The sequence below is a fragment of the Sarcophilus harrisii genome, chromosome 2, assembly GCF_902635505.1.
Source record: "Sarcophilus harrisii chromosome 2, mSarHar1.11, whole genome shotgun sequence".
Lineage (NCBI taxonomy): Eukaryota > Metazoa > Chordata > Mammalia > Dasyuromorphia > Dasyuridae > Sarcophilus > Sarcophilus harrisii.
This window is the reverse complement of record NC_045427.1, coordinates 356,181,677-356,199,458: the sequence shown is the minus strand read 5'-3', so window position 1 is coordinate 356,199,458 and position 17,782 is coordinate 356,181,677. Positions and strand designations below refer to the sequence as shown.

Sequence of the window (17,782 nt, the reverse complement as noted above, 5' to 3'; positions counted from 1 at the left end):
AAAAACAAAAGACATTAATAAAAAATTTTTTAAAAAGAAAAAATGGAAAAATGGAAACAAGGGTGGCAGGTAATGTTGGATGACCAAAATCAGGGGCACTGAATATCAGGAGATTAGGTTAAAAGGAAAGCTTCAGACAGTAAAAAAAATTTCTTTTCTTTTTTTTAGTTATGCTGAAGGAAATATTTTTAAAAAGAGATGGGACCTATTCTCAGTTGGATAGGCCCATTATTAGAATACAGAAAGAAGAATAAAAGATAGATTTTACTTTGTCTATGTTTTCTTTGCTAAGGGGAATGCTCTTTGGACCTCAAAGAATAAAAATGGCTAATAGTCTTAGACTATATGGTCTCTACCTCCCAACTCTGAAATTTTATGATGAAGGGCTTGCCTTTTAAATTATGAATTTCATAAAAATGATGTAATAGAAATTTTAAAAAGACAATATTTCTCTTTGAAGATAACACTTTTTTCTTTCAAAAAAGAAAATTAATTGTACTACATTTTGAAGAGAAAACTAAAGACTAATAAGGAAATTATTGTCCTTCCAATACAACCTCCACAACAATTAGAAATCAGAAATATCCTCTTTTATAACTACTTTCAAATTTCCTAAAACATAATTTCATGAAAGTCTAAGCTAAATTTTAAATTAATTTAGAAGGAAGTTTGATTCAATAACTTCTGACATTCTGACTTTGGAGTCAGTAAACATTTCAAATCATATTTTTTATTTATTGTGTTGCTTAGAGGGGCACAAGTCATAAACACTAGGCCACTTTCTTGAACTATGAAATACAGAAAAAAATACTTGTACTATCTAAAGCTTGAGATTATAATGAAGAAGCTTTAAGGCACTCTATAATTGTGAATTATTATTACAATTAAAACTAGATTGTTATTATTATTACAACTAGTTTTCTTAGTTCATCTTGGATACTTTATAGTTAGCTTCCCTTTGCTAATAAAGTTTGGACTTCTCCATAGGATAGATAGATCTATGTGTCTAGAACAGTTTTCAAACACATAATTCAGAGTATGTCCAAATTTACTAGCACTACTTTACCATATTAATTCAGAACAATTCTCACACATAACAAAAATAACAAAATGTGATTATATCAATTGAGTACAAATAAAAACTGCAATCCAAACTGTAGCCAAACAAATTTAACAAAGTACTCTCCTTTTTCCTAAGTAAAAGGCATTTCGCAGAGAAGCTGGAAATTCTCAATAATGTTTCCCAAAACAAAATTATATCTGAAAATGACACTAATAATTATATAACTAAACACGTGATTCAATAATGCATTTGGAATTTAGATTATACATATATAAGGGAGCAGGGTAATTCCTAACACAAAAGTCTTATCTGTTTAAAAAAAAAAAAAAACCACCAATATTTTCATAGTAATACTATGTGGCTACCAATAATGGAAACCATAATCTCCAAATAATAAATACTGTGAGTGACAAAGAGATATGAACATGCATGATGGACATGAGTAGACTGAAGCATATTACCAACCATGGCTTCTAAGCAAGTGCCAAAATGGATATTCATCAAGGAAATGATAATCAACTACCTACTGGTCTTTTAAAAATAACCATATCTCAAGCACTTCAAACTCAACATGTCCAAAATATAAATTACCCTGCTGTGAAAACCCAGTCCTCTTCTGAACTTTCCTATTCTTGTTGAGGCACTAGTATCCTTCCATTCTCTCAGGCTCATAATTTGTGTCAACCTCCTTTACTCCATTGGCAATTAATTGATAAGTTTTATCTACTGGGTCTCCATAAATTATCTATTTTCCATTTCTCTCTATTTACACAGTAATTACCCTATTTTAAGGTCCTCATCATTTCTCACTTACTCTCACTACTACAAGACTTATTTAGTCTTCCTGCCTTAAATCCCTCATCTCTCTAATCCTCCCAGCTACCAAAGTGATTTTGCTAAAGTGCATCTGATCATGGCATTCCCTTCATTCACAAATTCCAATAACTATTATTTTCAGGATCAACTAACAACTCCATATCACATTTAAAATCCTTCTCACACTCTCTTAATTCTCGTTATTCCTACTTTCCTTCAAAGTTCAGCTTAGATCCAATCTTTTCTGATGTGTTTATATGTACTGTATACTTGTCTCCTCTTTGCCACATATTTCCCCCTCTCCATAAAATGGAGGGTTTCATTTTGTCTTTATATTCCCAGCACCTACATCTATACACCTACATCTAACAATACCTACATCTATAATACTTAATAGATGCTTATTGAATGATTGATTGAAATTAAATGGAACGCACTTCTGCAGTGGTACCTACAAAATGTTAAAAGGATTAAGTGTCCAGTACACTGGGTGGATCCATATGGAACATTTATGAAAGTCATAGAAAAAAAGGTTTAGATAGGGTTACAATAAGCACTAGGAGGAAGTAACTACATCATTGTTATAAACTACATATAAATTATATAGATCTATTGAAGAAATATGCATATATAATTACAACAAGATTTTAGTTATAACAAACATGGTAATAAAGGCTACAATTTTATCTATATCCCTCTGCAAATTTGATATTTAATAAGGTCTCTAAAATAAAGATGCCACATAAATCCAAAATGTTTTACTATACTTTGTCCCTAATGATAATCTATACAAAGTTACACAATTACAAGATTTCTATTATAAAGTATAATGATTACACTATTCTAATTTAGAATTAAAACTTAACAATTTCAGTCATCAAACACTTAACAGCTGTTTTCCTATCTGTCAAGTCCATTTCTAATTTATTGTTACTAGAGCTACAAATGGGATCAGAATGCTAGAACCCCATATTATTTGTCAGTGCAGTGCACAATGAATACCAATATGGAAGTTGCCCAATCCTAAGAATGACTACCATATAGCTACCAGGATGTTCATTGTACTAAAGCTAATACATCAATTCTATAGCATCCAACAACTGATGCTTTACTCTCATATACCCTAACTTGTAATCCTGTCGTGGTCTTTCAACATCAAGTGGATGATAAAGGAATGGAAAGCACAGTATTTAGAAAATAAATGAGTATAAAGTCTCAAATCATTACTTTCAAAAACAGATTATGACATTGGTTAATTATTCAGTTGGAAACTGTCCTATTGACCCGGAAAAAGGGATCAAAGGAAATGAAGCCAAGTAGTCAATAGAATGGTGGCACCCACAGAAATTAAACAAATGAACAACTTTTTTTTTTTAGTGCACCACTTTCTTGTTGATTTCATGTGAGCTTAACATTTTATTAAGAAAATAATTTTCTCAAAATAGCTCAATGCTTTTTTTAAAATGCCATTTGTTAGCCAAAATTAGGAAATAAGCTTTTTTTCACTGTAGCATAAGCACCATTAGTATCTGACGACGTATAAAGCAATTCATTTTCTAGAAATAAATTTATTTCTGAGTTCCAGTAATTATAAATATATGGCAGAACCTGGTCAGTTATTGTCTGAAATAAGGATTGGGAACCTATGAGATTTCCATAAAGAATTGGTCTGGAGAGTTTGAAATTTAAAATAAGGTGCATTCTAGATCTGTAATTCCACGATTTGGGATATTTTTCTTTCACCTTCCTATTGCTTCATATGGAAGAACACCAAAGTGCCTAAATGCCATAATATGCAGGGCTAGAAATGGACTTTGATTCACTGGATTGGGAACTCTCAGATGAGGAAATCCCCTCTATTGATACAGATTAGTACCTTGTCTTCGATTTAAAATCTCAGAGATTTGCCCAGTGAACAGGGAAGTGATTTGCCCAGGGTAAACTTGCAGTGTCAAAGATCAGAGTCAAACGCAGGTCCTCCTAGCTTAGAGACCAGTACCATGCCATGCTATCTTTTAAGAAGAAAAAGGCTTAATTAAAAGTAAAGTTCTATTTATTATTTAACAAGAATAGGGTTCTTTAAAAAATATTTGTTCAGACTTTTCTCCTCATAGATCTTTTGGAGATATTTATTCAAGCATCACCTTGAGAACTGAATAAGGTCTGATGAGCCACTAAACCAACAGGTGAGGGAGAAAAAGTCTACTATCCCACATAGTTTGGGTTTCAGGCTACCCCCAAATAAAAAAATTAACACCACCACAAACACTGCAATTACAATGAAAATATGTAACTGGCAATGAAATCTATGGACATAAAAATATAACACCCCTGGAGTTATTATCGTTAAGACACTCTAGCACTGAAAAATCATCTGAGCAATGGTCATAGGATGTTCCTAGCCTTTGACAGAGCGACGGATGAGAGGGCCCAAATAATAGGAAATTGGTTGGCGGTGGGGGTGGGGCAGGACACACCAGAAGTGAATAATATATAGCAGAAGGGAGCGTCTATGTCTACGTTCTATCTTCCCTCTGCCTTCTACACACTTAGCAAGCTGCCCTGCAGTCACTTAATGTTTGCTACACATCATCGAATGTAGCTTATGACTCCTCTTATGGGCAGTGCACAAGAGGCCAAGGGTTAAGTTCGGCCGCCAAACGGGTGGGGGTGGTGAGAAGCGGATATCCCAGAGAGTGCTGCAGGATATGATATCCAAGAGGCTGAGCTAGTAAGCTGTGTGGTGCTGTTAGGGGAGTCGGGAATATATGGCAGGAGCCCTCGGGGAGTTGGGCAGGGGAGTGAAGGTGAAGGAGACTGGGAGGGGATGGGGAGTGGGGAAATAAATTAAAAAAAAAAAAAAAAAAAAAAAAGGAATGAAGGGAAGAAGCAGGAAAAGAGGAGTGGGGGGGAAAGGGGAGGTTAAGGAGGAAGAGAAAGGATGGAGGGAGGAAGGGAAGGGAGGAAAGGAGGAAGAGAAGGGAATGGGAAGGGAAAGGAAAAGAAGGGAAAGGAAGGGAAAGGAAGGGAAGGGGAGACCATCGGCTAGAGGAGGAAGAGGATGGCAGGACAAGCGGAGGACGGGGAGGGCGCGGCGCGGGAGGGCCGCTCGCACTTACCCCACTCGAGGAACTCGGCCACATACTTGTCCCTGCGCAGGGCCGACTGGCTGCACTCGGTGTAGAGGCAGATGAGCACGTCCAGCAGGGCCTCCACACTCAACGAGCTCTCGTTGCGCCACGGCCCGTCCAGGAGCAGCTGCTCCAGCTTCTTCAGCCGCACCTTGGCCGACATGATGCCCGCACGCCCTCGCTAGCTCAGGGCACCGCGCGTGGGGTGGCCTCGGCTCTGCCGCCTTCAGGTCCCGGCCCAGCGGAGGCCGCCACTATCCACGACTCGGAGTTAGGGCGAGCCCCCCGGCAACAGAGGGACTGGGCAGCGAGGAGTCCCGGAGGAGGCAACGGCGCGGGGGCGGCGGCCGCTCTGGACTAAGCCGACATCTTCTGGGGCTCGTTTCGAGAGGGGAAGGGTTTGGGGCCCCTGGCCCCTCGGGGCCATGGGCCGGTGCCCCTCACGCAGGCCGCCCCTTCCCCACCTTAGCCGCGACGCCGCCGCCGCCGCCGCTCCTCACACACACACAAGCACACACACAAGCAACCCCGCGCCCTCAGCGCGCGCAGCCGCCGTCTCTCCCACGCACGCGCACCCCGCCCGGGATCCGGCCTCCGGGGGTGGTGGGTTCCGTAGATTCGGTCGATTCGTGTCCGTGCGATCGTCCGTCCGCCCGCCCGCCCGCCCGCCAGTCGCCTCAGCACCCAAAGCTACCCGCCTCCTTCCCCGCCCCCCCTCCACCCCGAGCCGGGTGCGTGAGCCAGGCAGGATCGCGGCGCAAGCTCCAAACCAGCCTGCTAACTAGCCAATCCAGGGGCCGGCCGCCACCCCCCTCCTCCCCGCCCCGCCCTGCCCCTCCCGTCCCGTCCGCCGCGCTGACCTCACCGCGCAATTCCTCCCCTCCCTGCTTTTCCTCCCTCCGCTCCCGTCCCTTTTCGCCTTTGCGCACCCAGGACAGGGTCTTCGCCGCTTGCCGTAGGGCCGGAGAAAGGGAAGGGAGGGGGAAGGGAAAGGAAGAAGGGTGGGCGAGGCTCCCTGGACTTTCCTGTCCGGAGCTCGGATTTTCCCCCCGCACCCCCGTGCCCTCCTCCCCGCGTGCCCGCGGTCGATTCCCGGGCGTGGCGGCTGTGGAAGCGGGCTGTAGCGCTCACAGACTCCCTGGGGGCAGGGAGGGAGGCCGGGTCCCTGCTTATGCCGGCCGCGCGTGGAGGCAGAGGAAATGGGTCTCGCCCGGGAGCTGCTCTCGGCTCCGGCCCCTCTACCATCCCTTCTCCGCCGCCTAATTGTGACTGAGGGCTGTGAACGAGTCCCTGGGAGGGCTCCGGGCCGAGGCCCCGAGCTATTAGGGATCGGCTGCCGCTTCTGGCTCCCACGTGGGCTCGGGGAGAGGGCGCGGGGCGAGGGAGCGCCGAGCTAAAATGCCCCCTTCCCAGGCTACGTCGCGGGTCCGGAGAGCGTTGCCTCTGACCGCCCGGGCCTCGGGTATCCGAGAGTCAGGATTCCGAAGGGCCCAGCGGGCCTGGCAGCGCCGCCGGCTCCCGACAAGTGGGCGCATTCCTTAACTGGGTGAATCCGGGGTCACCTGCCGGCCGGCGGCTCCTTAAAAACGGCCTCGGGTCGGCTAATGAAGCCCGCAATGCCTACGGCGTCGTGCGGTATACAGCGGGCCTTTAATGCTGGGAACAATGATCCTGCACCATCTATCTCCTGTAATGCAAAAAGTCATTGTTCCACGTGGAAAGGGTGTGCGTTAGCTGGATAATACATACTCTGTGTATTACATATGTATAATCATAATTTTTATATACATGGCATGTGTATATGTATGTCTGCACAGCCACGTGTGTGTATGCAGAATTATTGTTCCAATAGGGATGTGTATATATGTATTTTTGTATGCAACATGTCTGTAGTGTGTATATATATATACAGAGACTCATTGTTTTACTGAAGGTGGATGGGTATTACATGCATACATATACACACACACACAGTATCATTCTTCTACCATGGCTGCATGGGTGTGTGCATGCATGCATGCGTTTCTTACAATTATTGTGTATGTAGATGTGTACATGTATGTTACAACTACAATATTTATTGGACGTTGGACTTGTATTGAGAAAGGACGAAATGACATAACTATAGAATTAATGTGCAATATGCACACCTGTGGCTAATCAGACCAATATACCTTCTGAAAGTTTTGGTCCCACAGGTCAAGCTCAGTCCCTATGTACACTACTTATCCCCTGGTACAAAGAGTGTGTGTGTGTGAGTGTGTGACAGTTATAGTTTATAGTGTGTGCATGAATGTGTACACACTCACCTCCATGGCAGAACAGTGATTCTGAATAAATTACAACTACACACATGCATGTCTTTCCATAGGCATACATACATACGTATACATCTGTGATATAAAATTTATTTTCCTCATAGGCATTCAAATCAATCAAATTCAAATTTTGCTGCTTACAGTGTAAATGGCACTGGAAAGTTTGAATATGATTAAGATTCTTCCATCATTGAACTCATAATTTAACAGGGACATAAATAAAAATACAATAATACGTAAATAATGATACAAAAGTAAGAGATGGTTAAGTACACTTACCGAGGATAAATAAAATTCTCTGAGCTCCAAGAAGGAAAAAATATGATAGTTGTTCTGTCATCTACTCTTCTGAAATACCAAGGAAACATTATGATTTTGTCTTGTCTGGGCTGATTCTGGGGAGAAATTGGCTGTAGTCGAAATGAGGTGATAGATTAGGAGACCTAACTTCTAAAAATAAGAAGTCAGTCCCTCTACACCCAGGTCAAACCATATTTGGAATATTTTTAAAGACACTGATAAACTGAAATGATGAAAAACCTTGAGTTTTTATATAAGTATAACTTAAAAGAACTGATGTTCTTTAGCTTGGACAATAGAAGATTAAACGAGGACAAATACTGTCAAATTTTTTTTTGAAGGATTGTTGTAGAGTTTGGCTCACCCACTTCTCTGATAAATTTCCAAGGGTATGTGTTGGACTACAGTTTATATTGGATTCAATAACCACTGAGATCCTAACTCTAGAATTCTGTGATTAAGATCCCTACCAATCCTGGTGACAGTACTATAAACTAGAGAATTTGTAGAACATGTGTTATAGAAAGGAAATAAAGTTCAGTATCACATCACTGCAAACTATTCTATTATAAATTCCTTGACAGCTAAGAATGTCTGTAATCATGCCTAATACCTGGCACAAACATAACTAAGTCAGCACTTAAATGTATGTTGAAAGACCTAAAGATACCACCTACACAATAACAATAACAGCATTTATAAAGAGCTTTGCCACTTGTTTTGCATATATTATCTCTTATCCTCACAATAGCCCTGTACGATAAGTGCTATTGTTATCCCCATTTTACAAATAAGGAGACAGACTGACAAAGGTTAAATGATTCCCACTGAACACCCTAATGTAAACCTACCATTTTATTACCACCTACATGGACTGTTTCTGGAACTATTTCCATTCTTAATCCACTTTTCACACAGTCACATTCTTTGTACATAGGTTTATTATGTCACTCATATGTTCAAAAAATGCAGTGTCTTCTTTCAAGTAAAGTTCAACATCTGTTCCAAGAATCTCTGGTGCTCTAAAATTTGTCACCATCATACTACGACTACTGAATGAGTATTCCCTCAAAGACCTCAGAAAGATCTTAGCCTAAAAAGGTCAAGGCCCCCAGACTGCATCTATCCCTAGTAGTTCTATACTACGCTTTGCCACTGGACTCCAATGAGGTTGATGACTTTACACAGCACTACTTCACTTAAATCCAATTTACTAGAACATCCCCCTCCTGATGTCATTGGGCCTTTTCAAGAATGCTGGACTGATGACTCTCCATACAATTATACTATTTCTTGCTCTCTAGAAAACACAAAGCACTAGTCCACCTCTGTTTCTTTGTACCCTCCATTGCCAGTATTTAGAAAGTGTACCTCCCTTGTGTTGAATTCCTACTTTTCCTTTAAAAACTGACTCAGATTTTACCACTGACAGCAGAATTATAACTAGGGCTTTGTAACCAGAGCTTTTCTCCTTGGTTAACTGTATTTAAAACAATTGCTGACTTTCAGGGATGTGAAAACAGCTAGTACCTAGTTAGTAAGAAAAATAAAGTAGTATTCTACTAACTAAGGCTTCTTCCTCCAGGGTGACCCCATCCCAGTGAATGTCATCACTTTCCTCATAGTTAACTTCCCTAGCAGCCTCTTAGCCCTCCTTGGGCTAATGTGATCCTACCTCTTGCCCATTGCATATTTTGTGCTGCCTGCCCCAGGTGCCAGAATTGATTATTGCTTTCTGTGATCACATAACCCTCATACATCAGTGATAATAAGCTTTGTTTAGCTTCTAAGTTATCCTTATGCTGCATTATTATATACTATAGTTATATAAATGTGTTATCCCCCACTAAATGGAAAACTCCTAGGGAGCTAAGAACTTTTTTGTCTCTACTAGTGCCTAATGTAAGCTATATACAAAGTGGGAGCTTAATAGATATAAATTGAATTGAATTTATTTTTGGAGAAAAAAGTACTAAATTTGAGTCAGTATAAGAGTGAAAAATAGACTAGACATCTCAGACACTGTGTGACCCCAAGGCTAGTTACTTAATCTGATTTTGACTCAGTTTCTTCATCTATAAAATGAACTGGAGAAGGAAATGGCAAATTGCTCCAGTATCTTTGCCAAGAAAATTCCAAATGGTATTATGAAAAATCAGACACATCTGAAAAAAATAATTAGAAGTGAGTAGACCATTGTTTGATCTTGGGTATGTCACTTCCCCAATATTTCTAAAAGCAGATAACAAATAATCTGTTTTGCACACTTATTGGAACTCTAATATAGTAAATGTTAAAGCTTTTAGGAACTGTGAAATGCTATACAAATGAATAATATTGTTTTGTTTTTAAGAAATCAGTATTGAACAGCAACAAGAAGATTATGTGATGATCAACTGTGATGGACCCTTTTCAACAATGAGGTGATTCAGGCCAATTGAAATAGATTTGTAATGGAGAGAACCATCTGCATCCAGAGAGAGGACTATGGGGATTGAATGTGGAACACAATGTACTGTTTTCATCTTTTTAGTTTGGTTGCTTTTTTTTTTCACGTTTTCCCCATTTGATCTTATTTTTCTTGTGTAGCATGATAATAAAGCAGGGAAAGAAGGAGGAAAATTTGGAACACAAATTTTTGCAAAGGTGAATGTTGAAAATTATCTTTGCATGTATTTTGGGAAATTAAAAAAAATACACCTTCAAAAAAGGAGAAACCAGTACTGGCCTTTCTTGTCTCTCTCCTTTTCCTTTTTGCTTTGATTTGCATTATTTTCAGCTCCAAGATTAGAGAAGCCATGTATATCACCTTGTACGTTGTAGGTAAAGTTCAGCTCATTGTGAAGAAAATAATTCACTGGCCGCTGTATGATAGTTGGAGTATCTGTAGCTTTAAAAAGTATATGTAATTCACCTATCAATAAGGAGTAGCATGATTCCCAGGCTACTACTTTGTGACAATTAAAAAATTATTCTCCCAGTAAAAGAGCAGTAGCCTGATGTTTAACTGGGACCTTTCTGAGAGATAGGTGGTAGTGTTGCTGCTATTTTTCTTGTGCTTGAGAGGATCTCATAACTATAAGGACCATGCAATCTAAACACTGCCCCTCCCCCCACACACATATTTTACAGATTAGAAAACTGACTTAGAGAGATTGTGACTTTCCGAGTCAAGACTCAAGCCAGGTCTTCTGAATCCAAATCTAAATTATTTAATTAAGTTGTCACTAGACTGACCTACACATAGCTAGTGATAGTTTCTCTTGAACTTTGTTCCAGCTGTGGAATATTTTATTTGTTTCTTTCCTAATTTTTTTAAATTTTGAAACTCTATCTCCCTATCTTACTTAGATTGGAAGTATAGTATACTCGAGATCACTGATTGATATAGGAGCTTTGACCCCCCTCTGTTTCACATCTAAGTTGTTTCAAGACCTTATCTCCTAATATAGCATTGGTCCTCTTCAAAAACAAAGGATATACATAAAATACCACATACAATACCTAATCAGTTTTACTGTAGCAGCTCCTAGACTCAATGATCTGCCAGCCTCAGCCTTCTTTTGCAGTACAGATTATAGGCATTACCACCATTTCTGGCTCCTAAAGGCTTTTAAGTTAGAAGACGTTTATATTGTCCTTTCAACCTTGGGGCAAAATTAGTACCCATATCAAATATGCCTTCAAATAAAGCCCCCAAAATAAACTATATGGATATGTACTTATATACACATACAATAAGGAAAGATGAATCTGTGGAGTTAATTTGTTCAATCAAGTCACATTTAAGTACTTATGTACCTGACACTGTAGTAATAATAGTAGAAGTACCCCAAAAAAGTAAAAACAGGTCTGGATGGGTTTGTTGATTTTTTTTTTTTTAATATATCACACAAGTCTTATTAGCATAGAAAATAGAAACAAAAGTCACTGAGTTCTTTAAAGTGGGGACACTTTAACTTTACAACCTCAGGGAAAGTTGAGAATTAGCTGGTCATCTCCAATGCCTCCAAAATGGTTATTCTTCTCTAGTTGGAAATTTGTCCTCAAATTACCTGATGAACCTCATCCTGATTTCTGTCACCCCATCTCCTTTCAGCATGTTCTGAAAAAACTTCACACCCACTGCCATCTGGACCATCTTCAGGATTCCCCTCAACATCCCACACAAGAGATTAGAATAAATGAGGGATGCGTTGTTATCAAGAAGCCCCACACATTTAACTAAAGGATTATTTTCCAAGATCAGGGAGAATTCGTCACTGGCTAGGCTACAGTTGGTGATCCCCAGGCACATTTTAGATGCTACATTGGCAATGACATCACTGTTTTCCAAAGTCATAGTACCTATCAATATTTGCCCAATCCCCAAAATCTTGAAACGGACATCACTATTGTAGCCCCTCCCCTTTTTTTCAGTTGTTTGTTTCCATCTTAATCGTTTTTTATACTCCTTGCAAAGCTGAGTGACCAGAGCTTTATGAATTAGGGTAAAAAGCTGAAAACTCATTTTCTTGTTCTCAGTGCCCTGGTTTGCTTAACCTACCTTAATAGGTTACGAGCCACAAATACTTTAGAACTATTCATCTATTCCTTGTTACCCTTATCCCAATCCTTTCCCTCCTCCCCCATTTTCCCAGCCCTGTTGTGGTCTAGCATTGGCTGCACAGCCTGGGCCTTTTTTTTTTTTTTTTTTAATATAACTCAATTCAAGAATTTATTAACTGCTTCATGTGCAATTCACAGCAATGGGGACACATTGAGCCAAAAACAAATCTCTACCTTTGAGCTTGCATTCTACTATGAAATATATACAAAGGAATTAGGATGGATACTAGCAACTGAGGGGATGAGGAAAAAAACTTGCATGAAGTATTCCATGTGAGCTGACCTTTAAGAGAGTAAGGGATTCCAAGAAGCAAAGAGAAAAAGGACGAACGTTCCTACCATAAGGGTATGGTATCAAAGGAGGAAATATAATGTCCTGTATTGGCAACAGTAAATAGACCAGTTAAGGATGAGATATGAGTACATAAAAAGTAAAGCAAAATATGCATGAAAAAAAGCTAAAACCAGAGTATAGAGGTTTAAATGCCAAACAGAAAAGTTTGTATTTTATTCTATTCTAGAATACTCTGATCTCATGGAAAAGACTGTAGAATCATCAGATCTAAATAAAATGTCTCTGAGTTTAAAAAAAAAAAAAAAAAGCTAAGCAGTTCAAATTTTAATGGAAGGAATAACATATGAATAACTTAAGTACATATAAGATATATACAGAGTTTATGAGAAGTAATCTCAGAATGGAAGACTTCCTATAGAATATGAGATTTAAGCCAACACAATGGAAGCCAAGAAGACTAAGAGATGAGGGAGAAGAATGTTCTTTCTTAGTAGAGAAGGCAGCCAACACAAAAGTACCAAGACTAGAAAGGGGAAACAACAAATATCTGGATTCATAGAATGTGAATGAGAGTAAAGTATAAGAAAACTGGGAGATTAGGAAGGGCTTTAAATGCCATGCAAATGATTATATTTGATTTTAGGAATAATAGAGAGCCCCTGGAGTTTTGACCTATATGTTAAGGAAATCACCTTGGCAGCTAAATAATTTAAGGATGGGTAAAAGTAGGGAGAAACTTTTATCAGCCATTTAAACAGTAATCCAGATGAGAGGTGGATGAGATTAGGCAGGATATTATAGGAAAACAGGCAACATATCATGAAGGAAGAAAGAACAAAATCTGTCAGAAGACTGGATATATGGAATGAATGAAAGCTGAATTGAGGATTACATCAAAGTTGTAAACATGGATGACAGAGAATGTTAAGGGTCCTTGACAATAATAGAGAAGTTCAGAAGAGGGCAGGATTTAGGAAATAAAATAGCAAATTCCATCTGTTGAGTTTGAGCTGCCTATGTGACATCTATCTCAAGATGTACAAAAGGCAGCTGATGATAAAACTACTAGTTCAATAGAGAGACCAGTGCTTGATAACAGTATAAATATAGAAACCATATTTGTACAAAGATAACTGAATCCATGAGAGTTTATGTAAATCATGAATTAGCTAATATTCCCAAGTCTCAAACTCTCTTCTAAATTCCTGACCTGAATTTCCAGTTGCTGCTAAACTTGTATATCTTGCCAGCACACTTGACACATACTCAACTACACTCTTCATCTTCTCCCAAAAAATAATAATTCCTTTTTATGAACAATTTTTAGATGATGAAATTAAAGTCATTTCTAGTCACATGAAAAAATGGTCTAAATCACTATTGATTAAAGAAATTCAAATTAAGACAACTCTGAAGTACCATTTCACACTTCTCTGGCTAAAATGACAGGAAAAGATAATGATAAATGTTGGAGAGGATATTGGAAAACTGAAACACTAATGCATTGTTGGTGGAGTTGTGAACTGATCCAACCATTCTGGGGAGCAATTTGGAATTGTACTTTTTGATCCAGCAATGTCTCTATTGTGTCTGTATCCCAAACAGATCATTAAAAAGGGGGAAGGATCTACATGTGCAAAAATGTTTGTAGCAGCTCTTTTGGTAATGGCAAGGAACTAGAAACTGAGTGAATGCACATCAATTGGGGAATGGATAAATATGTTAAGGTATTTGAATATAATGGAATATTATTGTTCTATAAGAAATGAGGAGCAGGCTTATTTCAGAAAAGTCTGGAAAGACTTGCATGAACTGATGCTAAGTAGAACCAAGAGAACATTGTACACAACAGCAACAAGATTATGTGATGATCAACTGTGATGGACTTAGCTTTTTTCAACAATGAAATGATTCAAGGTAATTTCAATAGACTGGGTATGGAAAGAGCCATCTGCATCCAGAGAGAGAACAATGGAAAATGAAGGTGGATCAAAGCATAGTATTTTCATTTTGTTGTTTTTGTTGTTTGTCTGCTTGGTTTTTTTTCTCACTTTTTTTTTCTTTCACCTTTTGATCTGATTTTTCTTGTGCAGCATGACAAATATGGAAATATGTTTAGAAAAATTATGTATATTTAACTTATTATGTTGGATTGCTTGCTGTCTATGGGAGGGGAGGAAAAAAATTTGGAACACAAGATTTTGCAAAGGTAAATATTGAAAACTATTTTTACATGTATTTGGAAAAATAAAAAGCTATTAAAATACCTCCTTTTCTATGTTTATGTCTATTGACGATACCACTATTTTAGTCAAGCAGGCTTGAAATGTGAGTTATGACTGACTCTTCTTTCTTTTTATTCCAATCTGGATTCAAACAGTCACTTCATTCTCCTTTACAATATTTCTTAAATCTTTCCCCTTCTCTCCATTCCTCCAGCTACTTACTGCCCTTGCTCAGGTACTTGATCAGCTGTCCTATTATAATAGCTTCCTAAGGAGCATTTCCATATCCTGTCCCTCTCTTCTGTCTATGCTTCACATTCTGTCAGACTGATCCTCTTAAAGTAAGCTCTGTCAGAAGACCTGAGTTTAAATCCTAACTCTGATGCCCAGTAGCCTTGTGACCTTGGGCAAATCCTGTTACCTCTCAGAACCCTTGAATACAATGAAGATAATAATGTTTGTGTGGTACTGCTTTTCTCAAAGTGTTGCTAATGAGGGAAAGTCTCCATACACTTTATTATTTTTAAAAACAAATGAAAAAAGTAAGTTCTAATTTTATCACTTCCCTATTCAAAATCCTTCAAGGATACAGCATTTACAGGGGTACAAAATTCTTCATTCTGCAGATGGCAAATGCTGGCTCTGATGTCAGAGGACTTCAGTTTCAAATCTAGATTAATGCATACTACATGTGTGACTTTGGGCCAGTCACTTAACTCTGGGTCTCAATTGCAAAAGTTAGATTAAATGGACTGTGAGGTGCCTATCACCTCTAAGTCTGTGATTGCATCAGCAGACAGAAATTCCCGTCTCTCATTTTATGTTCCACTTTTTCTCTTCACACACCCTATAGGCCCATCAAACTGACCTACTATAACATCTTTGCTTTTGTTTTCCACCTACACTGCTCCCTGTGCTATACTCTCTATAATAGATAACTTAAAGAAATATAGATTTTGTTGAATTGCACCTGGTTCAACTCTTCTTTAAAAAGTGGGAGACCCAGAGAGAAAAAAAAGACTTGCCTAAAGTAATACTGCTAATGAATAGTAGATTTAAACCTAGGTCTCATTACTACAAATTTAGTATATTTTACATAATATTATTGCTAGTGTCAAATGACCTCCAAAGAATAACAAGATAGATGAAATTAGCACTTAACCCTTCTTTTTATAGAAAAAGTGAGTCAATTGCAACTAATAAAAACCCTTATAAATGGCTCCTGGGGAAAACAGTAGCAAAGGATTTGTTCTATTGTACTAATTTCCATACACCTGACCCAAAGTCTTCTCCTGTAGGAAAAATCATAAACCTCCTTAAACCAAGGTGAAAAATTCTATATAAAGGCAGAAGCTATCAAGAGTAGAATGGGGGATTCATGGTAAGCAAGCAGGTTCCCATTATCATCAAATGATCTATAAACACCAATACTTGTTCCCTCTGGACAAAACAGCATTTCATATTCTAGTCCTACTCTGGGCCCAGGGCTAACTTGATTTTGGCTTCAATTCAGGGTCTTTACTTACTAAAGAAGTGAAAGCCTGGAAGGGGACTATGATTGTGAAAGCTAATAAATTCGCTGCTCTAATGGCTTTGGGAAAATCCACTCACTTGCACTCTGGGAAGATTAAAGGAATTTAAGAAATAGAAGACAGTGGTCAGATCAAGATAAGAGCAGCCTCTTAGCAAGGCACCTGCCTGGCTGGCCTCTTTTAGGCCACATGGAGCCTGCTGAGAAGTACTTCCCAAATACTCTGTTCAACCTCATATGGGACTGAAATGGCAACAGGGAGCATAAGCAATTAGCTTCTGCAGACTTTATTAAGTACCTACTATGTGCAGGTGTGCTGAGGAGTGGTGACATAAAGATTAGATGAAGTTTAGTTTCTTGTCCTCATGAAAATTCCAATCTACTGGAGGACTGAGATGAAAATATAAGCAACAAGCAATATTGCACAATAGGCACAATAGAAAAATAGAAGACTGAATGCCCCATGTGAGGTCTGAGGAGTAAACAACAGGGACATAAGGGATTTAAGTTGATCTTTAAAGGCAAAGGTAGGCAGGACATTTTAGGCACAAATAACATGATTCCAAGAAATTACAAGGTTTTGTATAGGGGTGAGGGTGGAGAATGAGATGGCTGAAAGTCCTCTTGTTTGGAGCATGCCTTGAGCAGAAAGAAGCAAAAGAAGATAAGGCTGGAAAGGGAGGATGGCTCCAGACTAAAGGATCTTAAATGCCAGGCAAGTAGTATTCTTTTTTCAAAAAGAGAAACAATTAACAGATTTACAGACAAGGAAAATTATCCTGACAATTATGAAGGATGGCAAGGAAAGTGACAATGGGAAGACTCATTAGGAGGCTCTTTTAGTAGTTAGTAAATGATAGGGAAAAACTTTATGAGGGTGGCAATAAGAGAGGAGAGTATAAATATGAAGAGCTATTTAAGGGATAGAATTGATAGGACATGGTAATGAATGGACATAAAGATCTTCTGTCCTTCATAAAGTCCTCCATAGTCTGTCTTTTCCTCAACATTTCCCATCTTTTTACACTTTATTCCCCCCTCTCCTCCCACTTACCATATCTCTATTGAAGGAATAACACTGGCCTCCTTGCTGTTTCTGAAATAAGATATTAATCTCTCAACTCTGGCCTTTTTCTCTGGCTCTCCCCCATGCCCAAAATGCTCTTCTTCCTTATCTGCCTCCTGGCTTTCTTACCTTCCTTCAGATCGCTGCTAACATCCTACCATTTACAGGAAGCCTTTCCTGAAAATACTTAATTTTAGTAACTTCTCTGGTAAGCTATCCTCAACTTATCCTCTATAGGGCATGTGTGTAAACAATTGTTTATACTTTGTCTCCCTCATTAGACACTGAGTTCTTTTGGAGTAGGACTGTCTATTACCTTTCTTTATATCCTCCCTGTTTAGCACAGTACCTAGTATATATATATATATATATATATATATATATATATATATATATTAGGCACTTCATAAATGTTTATTGACTTACTGA

The 17,782-nt window shown here is 38.9% G+C and overlaps 1 protein-coding gene and 1 pseudogene across 1 annotated transcript in view; both read right to left on the bottom strand.

The window, feature by feature from the left end:
• The window catches only part of CDC42BPB (CDC42 binding protein kinase beta), a 151,827-nt gene extending 146,179 nt beyond the window's left edge, over window positions 1-5,648 (bottom strand). Inside the window, exon 1 of the mRNA XM_031953205.1 lies at window positions 4,999-5,648. Within this exon, the coding sequence (XP_031809065.1) occupies window positions 4,999-5,173 (175 nt within the window). The 5' untranslated portion in view covers window positions 5,174-5,648. The remainder of the gene's footprint in view (window positions 1-4,998) is intronic.
• Window positions 5,649-11,614: 5,966 nt separating this feature from the next.
• Window positions 11,615-13,814, bottom strand: LOC100927045 (annotated as a pseudogene).
• Between the last annotated feature and the right edge of the window lie 3,968 nt (window positions 13,815-17,782).